Below are 17,674 nucleotides of genomic sequence, written 5' to 3'. Positions count from 1 at the left end.
AACGGGCACCTCCCCATCGTAAAGCAGATCATAAAGAGAGAAACAGAGACAGGTGTGTGTAAGATTAGACATGGTTTGTGTGCGATGAAAGGCTTGTGGTATGTTGTGCCTTGATACTAATCTCGCTCGGCCAGTGGGTTGGGGACTGCCTGAACAGGTTTGGCTTGAGGCAGTGGAGTCAGCTTGCCCAGGTCACAGAGGAGTCGGGAAAGGTGTACGTGTCCTTTCAGCTCAAATTCAGCCTTGGTCAATTGACTATGTAAGGGCAATCACAAGATGGATGCCGCTCACAATATGGAACCCAAGGCTTCAAGACAGGAAGCACGATTTAGGGGTGTTCCCGTCAGTCAATCGTGACGCAAATGCACAGTAATAATGTCCTAATCATTACCGGTCTGCCAATACCAAAATCGTCATGGTATGATGATATTTTCTGCACGAGGGTAGAGCTTCGGTACCACACCATGGTCGGGTCCAGAATTTTTCAGTACCACAGACGCTCCTTTTGCCCTTATATAGGCAATAACCTAAACCCATGTCAGTCTGAATCTAGGTCTATACTTATCAGATCATCAAGGGGTTGCTGTAGTATCATCTTACTACTTAGCAACTCTCTCGGGACAGGTCTTCTTACACACGTAGTAGTACAAAGGCCATATATGGCAGGACCAAATAGGTAATACCTCTATCTGTAGTATGTGGTATAAGATCACCCACCTAACAATTAGTGATGTTCACTACTAACTTGTGTTGATGTAGAAGCTGTACAAAAGGAACTATCAGTAAACTCTGGCCTAACCAATTTATGTTCAGGTAAAATATGAAACTCATGTGAAGAAACAGTAGAAAAAGAAAGAGTAGGTTGAGAAGTTGGTGCAGACGTCAATTGTGTAGGAGAAACAAACCAGAATATAGTAACTAATAGAATACATAAAAGTATTAAAATAGATAAAGCTATACCACACTTAGGGAACAACATTCTATAATTTCGGTTTTTCATCTCTTGCTTTTTATCGTCATTCCTCAATACAATCTCCATTTTCTAATGTCGCTCACGCAATCTTGATAGAGTACTTCAGCTGTGATTATTAGCAGGTCATAGGGACACTGCAAGTCCTGCAGACCTACTGCCACTACTCAGGTCACAAACTGAACCGTTGGTACTCCTACGTGACCCTGCAACTGGCAAATGGTAACCAATCAAAAATTTTACAGAAAACCATAATACAATTTCAGAAAAAGCAAGAGGAAAAGGAAAAGCAAAAGTCAAATGCACAGATGTAATAGTAGGAAGAGACATAGGTCGGGAGGTGGGTACAGATGTCAATTGGGTAGCAACAAAAACAATCCCACCCATAAAAGACAATGTCATTTTAGAATAACACTAGAAAACACGTTGTTGAGAACATATAGACCACGGGAGGAAGTAGTGACCACTATTACGAATGAAATCATAATTTTCCACAATCCTAAGCAGAAGCAAATCCTAGAATTATCTAATAACATTTTATATAGCTTCCTATGCATTTCAGTAATTTATTATATGTTCAAGTGAAACAGTGGCGTTCCTGATCAATGCTCTCAGATGAAAAGGGATACTCTTCCCCAGAGAGACTTTATTCTGCTTTTACTAAACAGAATAGTACTTTAAAACAAATGCCAGCAAAGCAGCAAAAATTAGTTTCCAAACTCCAATTCTATACAAGCTCACAGAAAATACCCAGAGTCCGTCAAAGCCTCTCCTTGCAGGCTTCTATTGTCCATCAAATCCGCTTTCAGTGTCTTCTTCGCGTTGGGCCTCTTCAATTCAGGCTTTTTCATGAGAAAACAATACTGTTTAGTTGGAGTGCCCTCCTAAGCAAAACACTCACAGCTCACTCGAAAGTCTCAATGTCTCAAAACAATGGACCAGTGCCTCTTCTTTGTGGCAGACACTACAAGTGATGTGCTCTTCATTGATCAAGGGCACAAAGCATCTCGTGCAGATCCAAGCACTACTGAGAAACAACCCAGCAAGATCAGCAGCACTTTCAGACTCCAACACTCATCATTTAGTGTCAGAGGACGCTCAAGCTGCTCTCTCATGGGCACCAGAATGTAGTGCCTTTTTTCCAAACGTGGATCCTTGGGTGCGCTGCCTCTCCTCTGGAGCAAAGCAAAACAGGGTGTGGGTGAGGCCAAAATTCGGCCAAGGGCTCAAGGGAATGTACACTGACAGAGGTTTCCAGCACATAACAGGTACAGAGCCCAAATGAATAAACTCTCATTCTGTGGAAAACAAGGAACCGGCTCCTCCTTTTTTCTGCAACGCCTTTTAAGCAGATGCCTTGCTTTTGGAGGTACCACTGATGTTGCGCTGATGATCGCTGTCCAGCTTCGCGACTTCCTTGTTGCAGGATTTGTAGAGCCAAGAAATCTGTAGCGGTCACTGATGGGGAGTGGGCTTAGTGTTGATCACAGGTCTGCAGGGAATCACTCTTCCTTTTGACTCTGGAAGATCCAGCAGGGCCTAGTGATGTAGGAAAGGTAACACAATTGTTAGTTTCCTCCAAGTCAAGCACAAGAACAATTCATGGGTTTTAACAAGGGGGCTGCAAGCAGGTGGCCTGCAATCTGCAAGGGAGTGACGATATGCCATGGGCATAAAATACAAGAGCAAAGGCAAAAGGGCAAAACAGTATCTTTAGCATCTTCAGTTATGTTCTTTTCATTATTCTCTGTCATCAATAGCTACACAGGAATTCTATCCAAATGGATTTCCTCACACAGTGGCATTGTCTAATGGGGTAAATACATGTGTTCCCTCAATGACTAAGCCTAGGTGTTCCTAAATTCCTTATCTAGAACATCTCAAATAGAGAAATAACATGATTCAGATTATCAAGGACATGAAGAAAAGTCCCCTTTAAAAATGTGCATCAGGTGCACTATGCAATACAAAGGCTAATGATCAAATATGCAGGCAAAGGACAAGCACTAGAAAGTCCTGGGATTTGCATGATTAGAACACATCTGAAAATTTGTCATGTTCAAAAGTTTAAACTTAAGGTATCTCCTATTGGGATGGAAAACTTGTCTTACTATAATATTGAGTCAGTTAACCAGCCTATCACTACCCTGACAGTCAGTCTGGAAAAACATTTTACATAACATGGGGGTCCCTAACACATCACTACAGTCTAGAAGTGTGCACATAAACAATACACCCATAATAAATGGGCTGACTGGTGAAAGGAATATGGAGAAGGGGAAATGGAAGTAGGACACAATTAAAATCCCTAGTAACTAAGCATAATGCGACATTGGTCAAGAACAAGAGTTTGCTTGGGTGCCTCAGGCATGTGACACAGCACCAAGAGCACGGGGGATGCACACAAGACCAAAGGTACACACATTCTAATTCCACCATATACAGTAATCTTAGCTAATGTTCCAGTTCCTTCTTCAGGGAGAGAGAAATGAAACCTAGTTTCCTTTCAAGGGACAAAGCCATATGCTATTTGGGAAACAAAACATCATTACGTAAAGCAATATAAAAATTAGGTCACCTTGAGTCACAGATCTATAATTCCATCCTTAGGTCCAATCAAGGATACATAACAATTTAGGGCTGCCTATTCCTTTAAGGGGATGTGCAGTGAGTGACTGACATCAGGTGATACACTTTGAACCTGTTTTATATTTTAGTTTTCTTCAATATCAATATAGCCAAATTTAGGCATGCACTGGTAAAAGTGCTGCCTGTCTTCCTCACAGTATGCAAACCATATCTGTGAAATTTATCATTATACCAAATCCATCCAACTATTGTGCAACGGTACGTATCGTCATACGGACCCCTTCACAACACAGGAGAACTTGTAATAGTAACAACATAAAACAATACATACAAAAATGCAGCACCATGGCATGTGTATTTTATGCACTTTAAACCTGCAGCCAAAAACCCAATATTTGGGCCTGTACCCTCCTTTTGACAGTATAACATAACGCAGTTTTGAGTCTACTGTCAAACATACTGTCTCTTCTTGTAACATACAGGACCAACTAAAATATTTCATGACAGGGCCAAATTACGCAAAAACACATCTTTTTTCAATTAGCCAAACTCACGTGTCTTCTCTTCTTTAGAACAATCCATGAATAATCTATTGGCAGAAGCAGAAAAATACACAACACCAAAAAAACCATGGTAATATACAAAAATGAGTTTACATTACTTAACTGTTACTTTCTTGTCAGTGCACTTCGCAACATCAAACCACCTTATTCTTACCGTTCTAAAAGAAATTGTTACACTGATACTCCATATGAATGTGGCACCTATAATGTGCACTGAAAAAAATACCTAATGAGCAAATCATCATTTTTTTTTTAAACTAGGCCTGTAGCCTTTAAAATTGTGAGAAAAAGGCTGCATGTTATTTTTATCTAAGACTGGATGCAACACTCCGTTTTCTGTAAAATAAACATAACTAGCAAACATTATTTTCCTTGGCGTGGAGACACAATGTATCAGTTCTGGCAAGCATTTAACACATTTTTGGGACCTTCAGAGAAACCCCTATGTATTTCCCCTTTAAATTAAGTTTGTTCATTTTATTGATGTTCTTACAGAGAAACCAGAAACCCCACCCTTAGCAGCCCGTGCAGAGAGGTCATTCTGCATTCCTCAGAGGAAAAGTCCTAATTAAGAGGTCGCAAATGTCAACATGACGGCCTTCTCCATTATTTACAGTGAACACTAAAAGATAACATCTCAGGAGCGCGGCTCGAGCCAGCCTCTGCAAATTCTCCCGGGCCCCGGCCTCTGCCACAGTGAAGCTGACAAAGCCAGTAGGCTCTATCTAACCTGAAATAGTTGGCTCTATTTGAAAAATAATTTCTCCTTTTTTTTTTTAGGCGCCAAAATTATCTCTATACCCAGATCATTAAACTACATTTACTGTTAATGTTTCTCAAAACCTAAAGACACACAGACCAGTTTTTTTGTTTTTTTAAGTAAATGCTTGTTGCAATCCTATGGTACACACTTCAGTCTTAAATGAACAAACTTTCCGTAGGCCTAGCTGAAGGTAGAACCTTCAGCCCTGATATTAAAACAAGCCTTTTTACTGGCACATTAACCCACTGAATCATAAGAAGGCACAACCTTTATCAAAACCTAAATGCATGCATTTGCTTAAGGCTGAGACACTTTAAATAGTACTCTGAATGAAAGCAAAATGCTTTTTAAACAGTGAATTTACTCAAAATCGGCTTTTACATTTTGGGCATTAAAAAATGAATATCCTACAGTTTTCTTGCATAATATGGATTACTAGAATGTCTATTACATAACCCATGAGTCAGGTATTTGAAAATAATAATTTATACTTTATAAAAATGACCTTGTTTTCGCCAATGTCAAGGGCAAATTACACACACGAATACTTGTCATTTTAGTGATGCAACATAACTTAAATCAAATTTGAATGCTAGGAGGTCATAGTATGAGTGTTAAGCTATATAAATATTAGAAAACGATTTTTGTAGCACTTATTTTTAATAATTATTTTTGATAATTAATAATTATTTTTTTAATAAACCCAATTATTCCTTTTTTGTGATTGTTCTACATATAAGAGCCGGCTACATCCCTTGCCTCTCATTTTGGATGCATTAACTCACAAACCTAAGCGCATATGCCTAACTTAAAACGCGTCACATTTCTGCGTCATATTTCTGCGCCTGATTTCTTAAAAGAACTGTTATGCAAAATTCCACCCGTGTTTAACTAGAGAGGAGCTGGCTGAATGAACCTTCTTATTAAATATACTGCAGCTGAAAAGGTTTGCCTGTGAACATCTAACACAGTGCATTTAAGGGAAAATGCTGTAAATTTATTTATTTTTGCAAAAACATGTAATTTCGTTTTTGTCTGGGGCCTTATTTATATCCATTAAATTTGACCCACACACATTGAGCTCATTTCAGACATAAACAGAAAGTGTTGAAAACATTTAGGACACACAATACAGCGCGCTCTAACCATTTCTTGTAAATAGCGCTGTCGCAATTTACAACAAAACCCACAAATAAAATAGACATTTAAACACGCATTTTAAACACACATTTAACACATGTTTAAACCCACAAATCAACACTCAGGACGAAAATAGGACAGTCCAGACTGTACGTAAACCAAGTAGCTGTAAGTCATATTTACAAGAAACACTTCTCAATAGTGTTTCCAAAAAACTACAGAAGCAGCCAAACAGCGCTAGCTGTATGTGCAGAAAAACGAAAATACACTCAATTCACTAGCTGTAGCTGGCAGAACACCAAAAGTTGTTCTGCATATGAAAGTGCACAGAGCAAAGGATCCTTGTTATGTATTATGTCATATTTTAATTCCCTGGGGATACAAAATCACCAAGGAAGAAATATGTTTGTATATCTAACCTATTTAGATATTCCCTTTAGGGGAAGCCGGCAAATCCAAACGTATACAAAGTTGGCCAACACAAATCTCCAAATTTGCTAAGATCAGGCATCTTATAGCTCACTAATCTAGCTTTAAACTTCAAGGGGCTTTTGCAATCCTCAAATACAAACCAAGCAAAAACAAAGGACTGGGAGCGACCCACCTATACTTCAAGTAAAACAAATGGCATTACCTGCCTACACAAATTGCAATTCGCATATACACCTACACAAATTGTAATTCGCATATACAAACCTATACAAACTTATCAAAGCTATACCAAACAAATAGTTGTCCAAATTCTAACTGCCAAGTTCTAACTGCACTAACAGTCTCTTTTGTTAAAAAACACTTACGCCAAAAAGTGGGTTCCTCAGTCAGGAGTGACATCTTTTGGAGAGATCTAAGTCAGAAAAATCAAAAATATACTAGGCAGCAAAGACAGAGAATCCCCCAGAACCTCCGTGCACAGAGTACCTCTTTTAGTAGATTTCTGTCTTGCCTTCCCCAGCAGATTTCTGTTCTCTGACAAAATTACTCCTCCAGATAATCACTTCATGATGAGGCCCGCGTTGGTCGCGCCATCTGAAGTACCTAAAAACCATCATACTGAAAATCATCATACTTCTTCTCAGGGGTCTTACCAATAGGTACTTCATTCATAAGCAGCAAAGGAATCAACAGAGAATCTGAAATATGAAAAGACATCTTTATTTCAATTTAATTGTGAGGCTACGTCGCCCAGTCACATTTAAAGCAACTGAATGAGGTAGTCTGCCTGCATGGCCTCCACACAGACCTTTTATACAAATAATTATGCCCTAGGCACACATTCTTTGCTTTACAGTAAATAATTCACATATTTCCAACACAAAGAGGAAGCAAAGTTATGATGACAAGTCTATACTTCAGTTTGTCCAGTATATAATTAACTATCCGGCAAGGTCCAGTGTTTCCATCAGATATCGACGGACCCCTAATAAAAACGGGCACCTCCCCATCGTAAAGCAGATCATAAAGAGAGAAACAGAGACAGGTGTGTGTAAGATTAGACATGGTTTGTGTGCGATGAAAGGCTTGTGGTATGTTGTGCCTTGATACTAATCTCGCTCGGCCAGTGGGTTGGGGACTGCCTGAACAGGTTTGGCTTGAGGCAGTGGAGTCAGCTTGCCCAGGTCACAGAGGAGTCAGGAAAGGTGTATGTGTCCTTTCAGCTCGAATTCAGCCTTGGTCAATTGACTATGTAAGGGCAATCACAAGATGGATGCCGCTCACAGCATGGAACCCAAGGCTTCAAGACAGGAAGCACGATTTAGGGGCGTTCCCGTCACTCAATCGTGACGCAAATGCACAGTAATAATGTCCTAATCATTACCGGTCTGCCAATACCAAAATCGTCATGGTATGATGATATTTTCTGCACGAGGGTAGAGCTTCGGTACCACACCATGGTCGGGTCCAGAATTTTTCAGTACCACAAACTCCCTTGGCTGTTCTGGGATATTGCCATACCATATACTCTTAAGTGCATTATAATCCTCGCGGTTACTTGCTAACTTTGGTTTGGCTTTATCGAAACGTGTTGTGTAAGGTGTCATACGCTTTGGAATACTACCCCCTCGCCAGTCCTGGCGACGGGGATAGCATTCCACCCTTCTAGAGGTAGAAGACATGTTACTTTGCTTAAACGCGGTTAAATCTAACCAAAGCCCCAGCATCACAAAATGGATGCTGCTGCCACAGACACGAGTCTGGCCGCCTGCTGCTGACCGAAACTCCGGCAGGGGAGGCCTGGACAATTGGTATCCTGTCACAGGGAGGTGTTACACCACCCCAGACAGGAGATAGTGGATTGTAGCAGGGAGGGTTGAATGAAACTAGACACTGCCTGGGGAGCACAAGGCTTCCCATGCATAGTCCAGTTCAAACCGGTGCTGGGACACTCCAGTCCCAGCTCTGGCTAGAAACTGGACAAAGGGAAAGGGGTGTAACCACCCCCTTCCTGGGTTCCACCCATAGGAGGGACCTAGCAGGTAATCCAGCCCCTTAATTTGGAATAAAGGTAGGAGCTGTGCCCAGGAGCATTAGATTATCCTGATCGAAACTTTGATACAGAACTCTGGACCCTTCGACATCCCACTCGACGTGGAAGACTGAAGAATCTCCCTTGTGGTCAAGGAGTGACCACCCTGTGCAAACAGGCACCATCCAGCGCCCAACGGTTTGCTTTGTTGCAGTTCCCGTCGGAACTCGAGCGACCGAGATCGACAAGACCCAGCTTCCCTGACTTCTAACAGCCCGATCCACAGTCCGTGCGAATCTGAGACCCGTGGAGGCGACATGAAGCGTGGAGCCGGCCATCTTGAAAAGACTGCAAAGTGCTGACCATGCAGCTCCCGAGGCAACCTCGAAGCTGTGCATTGGGGTTTGAGAAGCCCCAGCCCGGAGCAGCTTGTGCACCGAAGATCTCCCCTCCACACTCATCGAGTGCTGCGTGGGGCCCTTTTGCATTTTCCTGCTCGACGCGTTGGTCTGGTCGCTTGCCCGTTGGCTAGTGGCCCCAGAACCGACGAACCTTACAATTTACACATCTAGTCTGGTTGCTCCAGACTGGCCCTCGCTCCCCTGAAAAGGAGCCACCGCTCTGACCTTGCTGGTCCGAGTAAGAAGCGATCTTCGAATCCTGCGTGATTTGCATTTGCCAAGGCCTGTTAGCTCCGATCCGGAAGCCAACACGTGGGACAGCTTGTGCTCCACTTCTGGTCATCGTTGATGCCCCAGAGTCCACGTGGCAGCGGAGTCAAGCTTCACGACAACCACCTGATAGCGCCCGACATCGCCTGGTTCCTTCCTGGTTCCATCCTGGTCACTGGCTGGTGACCCAGACTCTGTCCCCTCTGCTTTCAGGTACTCTACATCTTCGATCCACCCTTGGGTCCAACCGGACTCTTCTCTCCTGGCCGCCTACAGCATCTTCATCTCCAGTCTCCATAGATCTCCACGACGAAACCCGACACAGTTTGGCACCTATGCACCCGTTTCCTGTGGGTGAGGTAACGATCTAACACCGGTGCCCCTGTAGTGGGTTACACCTCTAGTGTCCTAGTTTAAAGTGTGGTAATTCTATTCCAGTCGGAAGACTTTCAAAACAGTAACTCGATAACTTTTACGCGCCATTGACTTTGCATTGGCATATGCTTGTGCTTTAGGCACTGCACCCGTGTCCCGCGGGCCTCTCCCGACTTAATCTCTGCTAGTCCCGAGTAGTCACAGCAATTCACAACGCCCTAGGCCTTACCATTGTTTGAGAGGTGGTACTTATACCACTATTTTAGTATATGGTTTGAGTGGCCACCGGGCCTATCCAAAATCGTGCAACTTTTGAATGTTTAACTGTGCTTTTGTTTAAACGCATGTGCCTCTGCACTCATAACGAGTACAGAGGATTATTCTAGTAATAAATACATATATTTTTATAATATATAACTTGTGTGGTGTCCTTTCATTTGATATTGCAGGATTGCATATGGTAAAACAGCTGGCTTCACATGCCCTCTTGAGTTTAGCCTAAGACTGCTTAGTCCATGCTACCCCTAGGATAGCTTGTTTATAAGGTTGACTTTACAACCACCACCATAAGGAATTGTTTGGACTGATACAGGGTGCCCACAGAATTGTGGACATTATACATCAGGCCAACTTCTCACAATGTACATGTTGCTACAGAACCGAGGAGGGAGGGGGTGGGGGAAGGGGTAGTTGTTACCAATTGGTAAAATCATTTTTAATGTTCATGTTTGGGCAAATAATGTGATGCACTGCACGTATGCAGGACGACACGTTGATGGTCCGATTTAAATATTGTGAATGTGTTAGATGCATCTAAAAACAGTGAACTCTAAAAGAATGTCCTCAAATCGAAAGATGTTGCATTTTTTGTACACAGAAGGCAGCATTTAGAAAATGTAAAGGTCCATTGTACTGAGCTAAGGGAATAATGCAGCTTCAGAATGAAAATGTCTAACAGACCTTAAATTTCATATATCGACTTTTAATAAAATGCATCCAAAATTATAATGATATATAATTACATAAATTAGTCCGATAAGAATCAGAAGTAGTTGGCTTTGAAGCTATTCACTTCAAAGTAGGCGTCATAGTAGTCCATGCCATAAACGTATTTCTCGGAATATAAAAGCGCTTTTCATAAATGAAATGACACCAATCCTCAGCGCTTTATGCAACGAATACATTTTACAGGGTAAATAAACTAAAGTATTGTAAATAATAAACTGCTTCTAGCATTGCTCTAATTAGGCACTACCATTGCAGAGAGACAATGGCTATGCCAGTGCTTGTTATAAAAGTATGGAGGCTTTGAATAGTAAACATCTAAAACCTTGACTCCTGGCAAAAGCAAACAATGATATGGAAGCTTTGGAAATGTCTTGTATGCGTGCCAAAATGCAAAGCTCATTTAGATTGTTTACTGTGTTTCTTATACAGATCAACAAGAGAGAGAGGACTAGATAAGCTAGCCTGTATCCCCAGTTTATATATATAAATCAATAAAGGCTAGCTAGTTTAAGGGAAATATTAGGGAGACTCAGGTACGTCAGCAGTGACAATATGTGGAAAAAACACTGTTTTCCTTTGAAAGCCCTCACCCACCGACCTAGTCGGTGGCATGCTTCATCATCGGGCCCACCACAGTGGCACCGAATGTGCCCCGGGTGTGCTTCAACGCCAGGTGACTGTGGAGCTGGTATTTTGCTGAGTGTGCAGTGAAGGGGTGTGAAGGTGAGAAATTAAAATGCTATCCAGGAGGTCCCAGCACCCGAGGGTTTAGCAATATTTAATAAACTGGGCCTCTGTTAGCAGATTAAAAAGGCAATAGGACGTTTTAAGGGAGAGTTACAATGACCTCCAGCGTCCAGTGTGGTCTACATGTTTCAGCCAGTGCCTTTTGTTGTAAGCTGGCTTTCCTCAGGACCAAAAGAGGGTGAAAAGTGCAAATTATAATAAACTATATTAAGTGAGTGTTGTTATTTTCTCTATGTGTCGCGCACGCTAAGGCGCTGTAACTGTTAGAGGGGGATTCCCTCAAGCTTTTCTACACAGAACACATAGGACAAAGACAAGACGTACAAGGAAGAGTCATGTTAGGGTTGCATTAAGTAAAAGAACCATTTTTGGCCGGCTTATAAGGTGGTGTTCGACCTATATGCGGCTATGGTGAGCTCATGGGGACTCCATAGAGCTTGTGAGGGTATATTGAACCGTTAGTGAGGGGTGGTGGGCTAAAAACGAAATCACAAGGTGAGGTACAGGAAAGTAATGGTACTAGGTCCTCACTCTGTTATTTCAATGTAAAAAGCCTCATGGGTCGCCTGGCAGAGAAAGAGACCCTGTAGGGATAAAAATGAGACATACAAGGCTTTCTAACCTGTAGGGAGAGAAAGTGCTTACCCCATTTGCAGGATTAGAGGGTTACTCACGAGTAGTTCGGTCTGGTTCCTCCTGGGACCTATTCGTCCATCCGCGGCGCCCGGAATGCAGTGAATGGGCCGCATTGTGTGTCTTTTTATGCTCTTATCGTAATCTATTTCACCTGGTTAGAGTAGAAAGAGAGGGCGGTATGCGCGTAGATCGCCATGTCATGCTGCGACCATCTTCACATGTGCAGGGAAGCAGCGTGTGGGCTCGCGCATGCGCGGAAGCAAGAGCGCGTCAATGCGCATGCGCAGGAAACGGGTCTCTAATGCGCATGCGTGGTGCATCGCCGAGTGAGCGCTGACAACGCGAACGCTGGGCAATGTGAACAGCCTGTAAGAGAACAGGTTTGAGTAGCGCTGAATATGCGCTAGCCAGAGAGTCATGATAAACGAAGTATTGGGCCCTGGCGCGTGTAATGGCAACGCGAGCGCTGGGCAATGTGAACAGCCTGTAAGTGAACAGGTGTGTGTAGCGCTGACTATGCGCTAGCCAGAGGGTCATAATAAACGAAGTATTGGGCCACTGTGTGGAGAATGGGTAATACCCATCATGCTTAGGAAGTACTAAGTAGAGAAAGGGATCACTAGTTGGAGAGAGAGGGTCAGGGAGGGCGCTCATGCAAGGGGGCAGGGGCACCAGTTTTGAGCCATAGGGAGTGGCTCACATGAAGTGCCAGGTGCTACTGAGTTGGACCGGGGAGGTTTTCATTGGCTCACAGCCCAAGCTGTATTAGTGGGCATGTTATGGTTATACTGTTAGGCTATTCCATGGAATGGCATCGTTCAGGCCATGGATGTGTGTGGCTAGGCGGTAAATCCAACGCTGCTCTTTTTGTAGGAGGAATCTTTCATCTTTGGCATTGTCAAATTTCTCAATGACAGTCCAGGAGAAGTCATTTGGTGTGTGGTTGTGGGTCAGGAAGTGATCTGTGAGTTTACTGATATTTTTCCCACATCTTATTGTACTCCTGTGTTCAGTCATTCTTGTGCGTACCTTGCGAGTGGTCATGCCAATGTATCTCAGGCCGCATCTGCAAGTTATCAGGTAGACTAGGTTGGTAGAGTTGCAGTTAGTGAAATTTCGCTGCGTCCAGGTTTTGCCAGGTTCCAGATTGAGGGTTTTAGACGGAGATGTAAGGTGGCATACGCTGCAGTTGTTACAGGGTTGGTGTCCGGTGATCTTGGGCAGGCCCCATGCATTAACAATTGTGTTGTCTCTGTTCTGATTGGTCGTGCGTGGCCTGGTATTGACTAGTTGGTCTCTTAGGTTGGTGGCTCTTTTGTAAGCAATGCGTGGTTTTTCCCATTGTCTGGTGCCTGAGTTGATAATTTTCCAATTCCGTTGTATAATGTTGGAAATTTGGTTCGATGCTGTGTTGTACGTTGTTACACAGGTAAGGACTGGTTCTTCCTCAGGTTTGTCGTAGTTTTCCAGGAGGGCTTCTCGGTTTTGATTCCTTGCTCTTTTGCGGGTTTGATTTATTATCCTGGTGGGGTAACCACGGTCCCTGAGTTTGTGTACCAGGTCATTGGACTGTTGTTTATAGTCCTTGATGTTACTGCAATTGCGCCTGATACGCAGAAACTGCCCATAGGGCAAGTTTTCCCTCAGGTGTCGAGGGTGAAAACTGTCAAACCTTAGCAGTGAATTCCTTGCTGTGGGTTTGTAGTAGGTGGTGGTGGTAAGCTTCCCATTCTCAGGTTTGATGTTCAGGTCCAGGAAGGGTAGTTCAGTGGTACTGCTGGTGCATGTGAAGCGTAAGTAGGGGTCCAGTTGGTTGACCCAGAGCATGAAGCTGTCCAGTGATTCTTGGTTTCCTTTCCAGATTAAGAGTATATCGTCGATATACCGACGCCACATTCGTATGTTGGCAGAGAAAGGGTTGGTGGGTTGTTGTACGTGAGTGTCTTCAAAGTGGGCCACGTACAATCCTGCCACACTAGGGGCAAAAACACTGCCCATAGACGTTCCATTCGTCTGTAAGTAGTGCGTGCCTTCATATTCAAAATAGTTCTCTTTGAGAGCCAGAGCCGCGCAGTCTAAGATGAAGCTACGGGGGGTGTTGTATTCCCAAGGGCTTGTCATTAGGACATCATGTAACACTTGGAGTGTAGCGTCCTGTGGTAGGCTAGTGTATAGGCTTTCTATGTCTAGTCCTGCCATGAGTTCTGTGGTGGGGTCAAAGTCAATTTCTTGAATCACACTAAGAAGGTGTTTGGTGTCTTTTATGTAAGAGGGGGTCTTTTGGACGAGTGGGTTTAGGAAGAAATCACAGAACCGAGATAGGGGCTCTAGGAGTGACTTGATCCCCGATACGATGGGTCTCCCGGGTGGTGGAGAGATACCTTTATGTATCTTGGGGACCGTATAGAAGTAAGGGGTCTTTATTTCTTTGGGACAAAGGTAGTCCGCCTCTTGTTTAGAGATGTGTTCGTTGTCTTTAGCGTTGGTGACCAGTTGGTTGATGGTGACTTGAAGTTGTTCAGTCGGGTCTTTGGTGAGGCGTTTGTAGTTCCTTGTGTCACTGAGGAGCCTCTTACATTCGAGGTCGTAGTCTGTTTTATTCATCAGGACTATTCCTCCCCCTTTATCAGCTGGTTTGATCACCAGTGTGGGCTCATTTTGTAGGCGTTGGATGGTACTTCTATCTTTGCTGGATAGGTTGTTGAAGGTGTCCTTTTGTTGAAGGTTTTGTATATCGGTGTAGACTGCCTGTTCGAACGTCAGGATTTCGACCGGGATGCTACCCGGTGGAGGGGTGAAGGTGGACTTCATTCTCAAGCCTGTCTCATTTGGCGTGCTGGTTGTCTCCGACATGTTATCCTTTTTCTCAACCCCTTCACTGCACACTCAGCAAAATACCAGCTCCGCAGTCACCTGGCGTTGAAGCACACCCGGGGCACATTCGGTGCCACTGTGGTGGGCCCGATGATGAAGCATGCCACCGACTAGGTCGGTGGGTGAGGGCTTTCAAAGGAAAACAGTGTTTTTTCCACATATTGTCACTGCTGACGTACCTGAGTCTCCCTAATATTTCCCTTAAACTAGCTAGCCTTTATTGATTTATATACTGTGTTTCTTAACCTTTTGAAAATATTTTGATTAAATGGCAAAACGTTTTTCTTTCCTCTTCCTTTTCTCACAGTTTTTTCTTTCAAAGTTACGAGGTTTGTTCTACATTCAAATATTGATATAGACTATAAATATTAAATAAACATATTGTTAAACGTCTGCTTCTAAAACATACCTCTCGCGTTGATGGGAACTGATTCAAGCATGTAAATCTATGAAAGATAATGCTGGATAACTGCATTTACAGGTCTCCGAGTCCTTGTAATTTGTTTTTCCCCGACAGCTACAACAAGCCCTGTGCGTGTTTTGATTCCGACCCAGAGAGCGGATTGAGTGTATTGTGCTTAGCTGGATTGCTATCTATTAGATTTTGGCTGGTTACACTGCCGGCGTCCAATTTATTGAGTGCCTTGATGAGCTTAAAACGTTTTGGGTTGAGTTGCTGTGAGTGGATATTCTATGCTCTAAATTAGATACTGAGCTCCAATTGATTTGATGTTGGCTAGATTACAGGGTCTGATTGCTTCCCTTAATGTTGGATTGCTAATATACAAGTCGTTCCTTTCAGTCGTAGATAAACTATTGTGCTTCTAAAGTCTGCTGCTGCTACTGCACCGAGTAATGGGACAATTTGGTTGTATTGCTCATCTCACACGGAGTTTAATTTTCTGTATTTGAATTACGACGATGAAAGAGGAAAAGGTTTATGTTCATTACATCTAACCCAGAACACATAATTTTTCAATCACTATTAGGCTTTAAGGCGCCTAAAATAGCCAATGACTTTCTTGTATTTGGCTTTCAGATTAGATTACTGTGATGAGGCAGTAAAAGACCCAAGCCAGGCGATTCCTGTGGATATTCATCAGCTTCCTGCCTTCGTCCATAAAATCCTGCAGCTGAGCGGAGTCCTTATACACTATGAAGAATTTTCAGCGAACAAAACTCCAACATCTCCTATTCCTCAGGTAGCAGTGGAAACCATCGCAGTGTGAACTATATATCAAGTTAGACCAGCCTTAAATGAGCTTTAAATATTAAGCCAGGATCAATGTATTTATGCAATGTGATTAACTGACTTTGTAGTGTGTCCTGAATAGAGAAGTGGATTGATATTCAAAGGATCTACATGAGACCATTAAGCTCATGTGCACTTACTGGTAAAAAAACTAGTGATTAGTGAAATGTCCACCTCTCCTTGTATGTGGTGTCTACTTCAGTGGAGCATGTTGAGAACAAGCATTAAAAATGTGATAGGTCTCGCCTTTCATTAAGTTAAAGCCATTTACTTTGCTTACAATACCATTAGCAAAGCAAATAGCTTTAACTTAATCAAAGGCGAGACGTATTGCATTTTTAATGCTTGTTTTTGAGCTGCATCCACTCTCCGCCCCTATTTTGTATTTACTTTTGTGACTGTTCTTTGTAAATGTGGGGGCTTTGATTTGTCAAGAGGCTTATTAGCCCTTCCTTAGTTACCTCCCTGTCTCTTGTTGTTACCTCCCATGAGGACTGGACCTTTTACTGTGTGGTTACTTGGTGTGCTTTATTAGGTCTTGCTATAGCCATCGCGTAGGCGATGCTTTGCGATAATTAAGTAGGGACTTTAAAAAGTGCTCCCAAAGTATGCAGGCGGATCGCGTACAGTGCATGTGTGCCGGGCGCGCGCACCATTTGTCTGCCTGCAGCCTTTGGGAGCAATTTCGCGGCCGCTTTGATGTTCTCAGTGAGCCTCGTGGCCACTGAGAAAATCAAAGCGGCCGCGAAAGTGCTCACCAATTGCCACTCCCTCCCTTCCTGCTGGCATTCCCCCCCCTCCCTTCTCGCCCAGTCCTTGTTTCCTGTCACACCACCTTGCCTAGGTCAGACCGTTTGGTTTTTCCTTGATTTTTTTCTTTCTACTTCTACACTTACCCACCCCCTTTCATTTCTTTCTTGTTTTTTATTACATTTTCCATACTTAGCTTGATATGGCTGCCTTTCTCTGCATTTTTCTTTTTTCTTTTCATATCCTTCTTTCTTTTTTTTCCCTTTACTCGAAGTTTCTTTTACCTCCAATTTCCTTTTACCTCGAATTCTTTAATTCCTCTCGTTATTTTCCTTCATATTTGAATCAGTCCACCCTTCAACCTTACTGTCTATTTCTTTCACCGAATTCGCTGAAGTTCGCAGACTGGGTGGGGACGCGTTCGTCGCGTTCCTCTGCCCGGCCATTTAACGGCGCTAATGGCTGCTGGATTGCTTTGTTTGGCCGCAAGACTTGTTTTGAGCTCTGGTGCGAGCGCTGGAATTTCTTTGAAAAATTGGATATTTTACTGCAGTTTCCTCGGCCTTGGAAAAAGTGCAGCCCAGCTGCTTTACGTCTGATTTGTGCTGACAGCCCATTCAGGGGGCACCTCACACCTGCATCTGTGTACAAGTTCTGGTTCAGCAGAGACCCTGAAATGAGCAGACTCTTTAAACAGGGCCTTGCTTTGCAGAGAGGAGTATAGGAAACCAGCTATACCTTTGTGGAACTACACTTGAAATAGCAATGACCAACTCATTCATAACCAAAGCCACTGTAATGATGTGGTTCTGCGGCCCTAGCATTTTTTGCACACTTATGGATTTGCCGCATAATCTGTCATCTGCTGCATA

The 17,674-nt window shown here is 43.1% G+C and overlaps 1 protein-coding gene across 1 annotated transcript in view; it reads left to right on the top strand.

The window, feature by feature from the left end:
• Positions 1-17,674, top strand: part of ATG2A (autophagy related 2A) — a 2,120,972-nt gene that overhangs the window by 261,916 nt on the left and 1,841,382 nt on the right. The window contains exon 5 of the mRNA XM_086939522.1: positions 15,840-16,002. Coding sequence (XP_086795648.1) covers positions 15,840-16,002 — 163 coding nt within the window. The remainder of the gene's footprint in view (positions 1-15,839; positions 16,003-17,674) is intronic.

The sequence above is a fragment of the Lissotriton vulgaris genome, chromosome 9, assembly GCF_964263255.1.
Source record: "Lissotriton vulgaris chromosome 9, aLisVul1.2, whole genome shotgun sequence".
NCBI classification, from domain to species: Eukaryota; Metazoa; Chordata; class Amphibia; order Caudata; family Salamandridae; genus Lissotriton; species Lissotriton vulgaris.
This window is presented reverse-complemented; position numbering and strand designations above follow the sequence as displayed.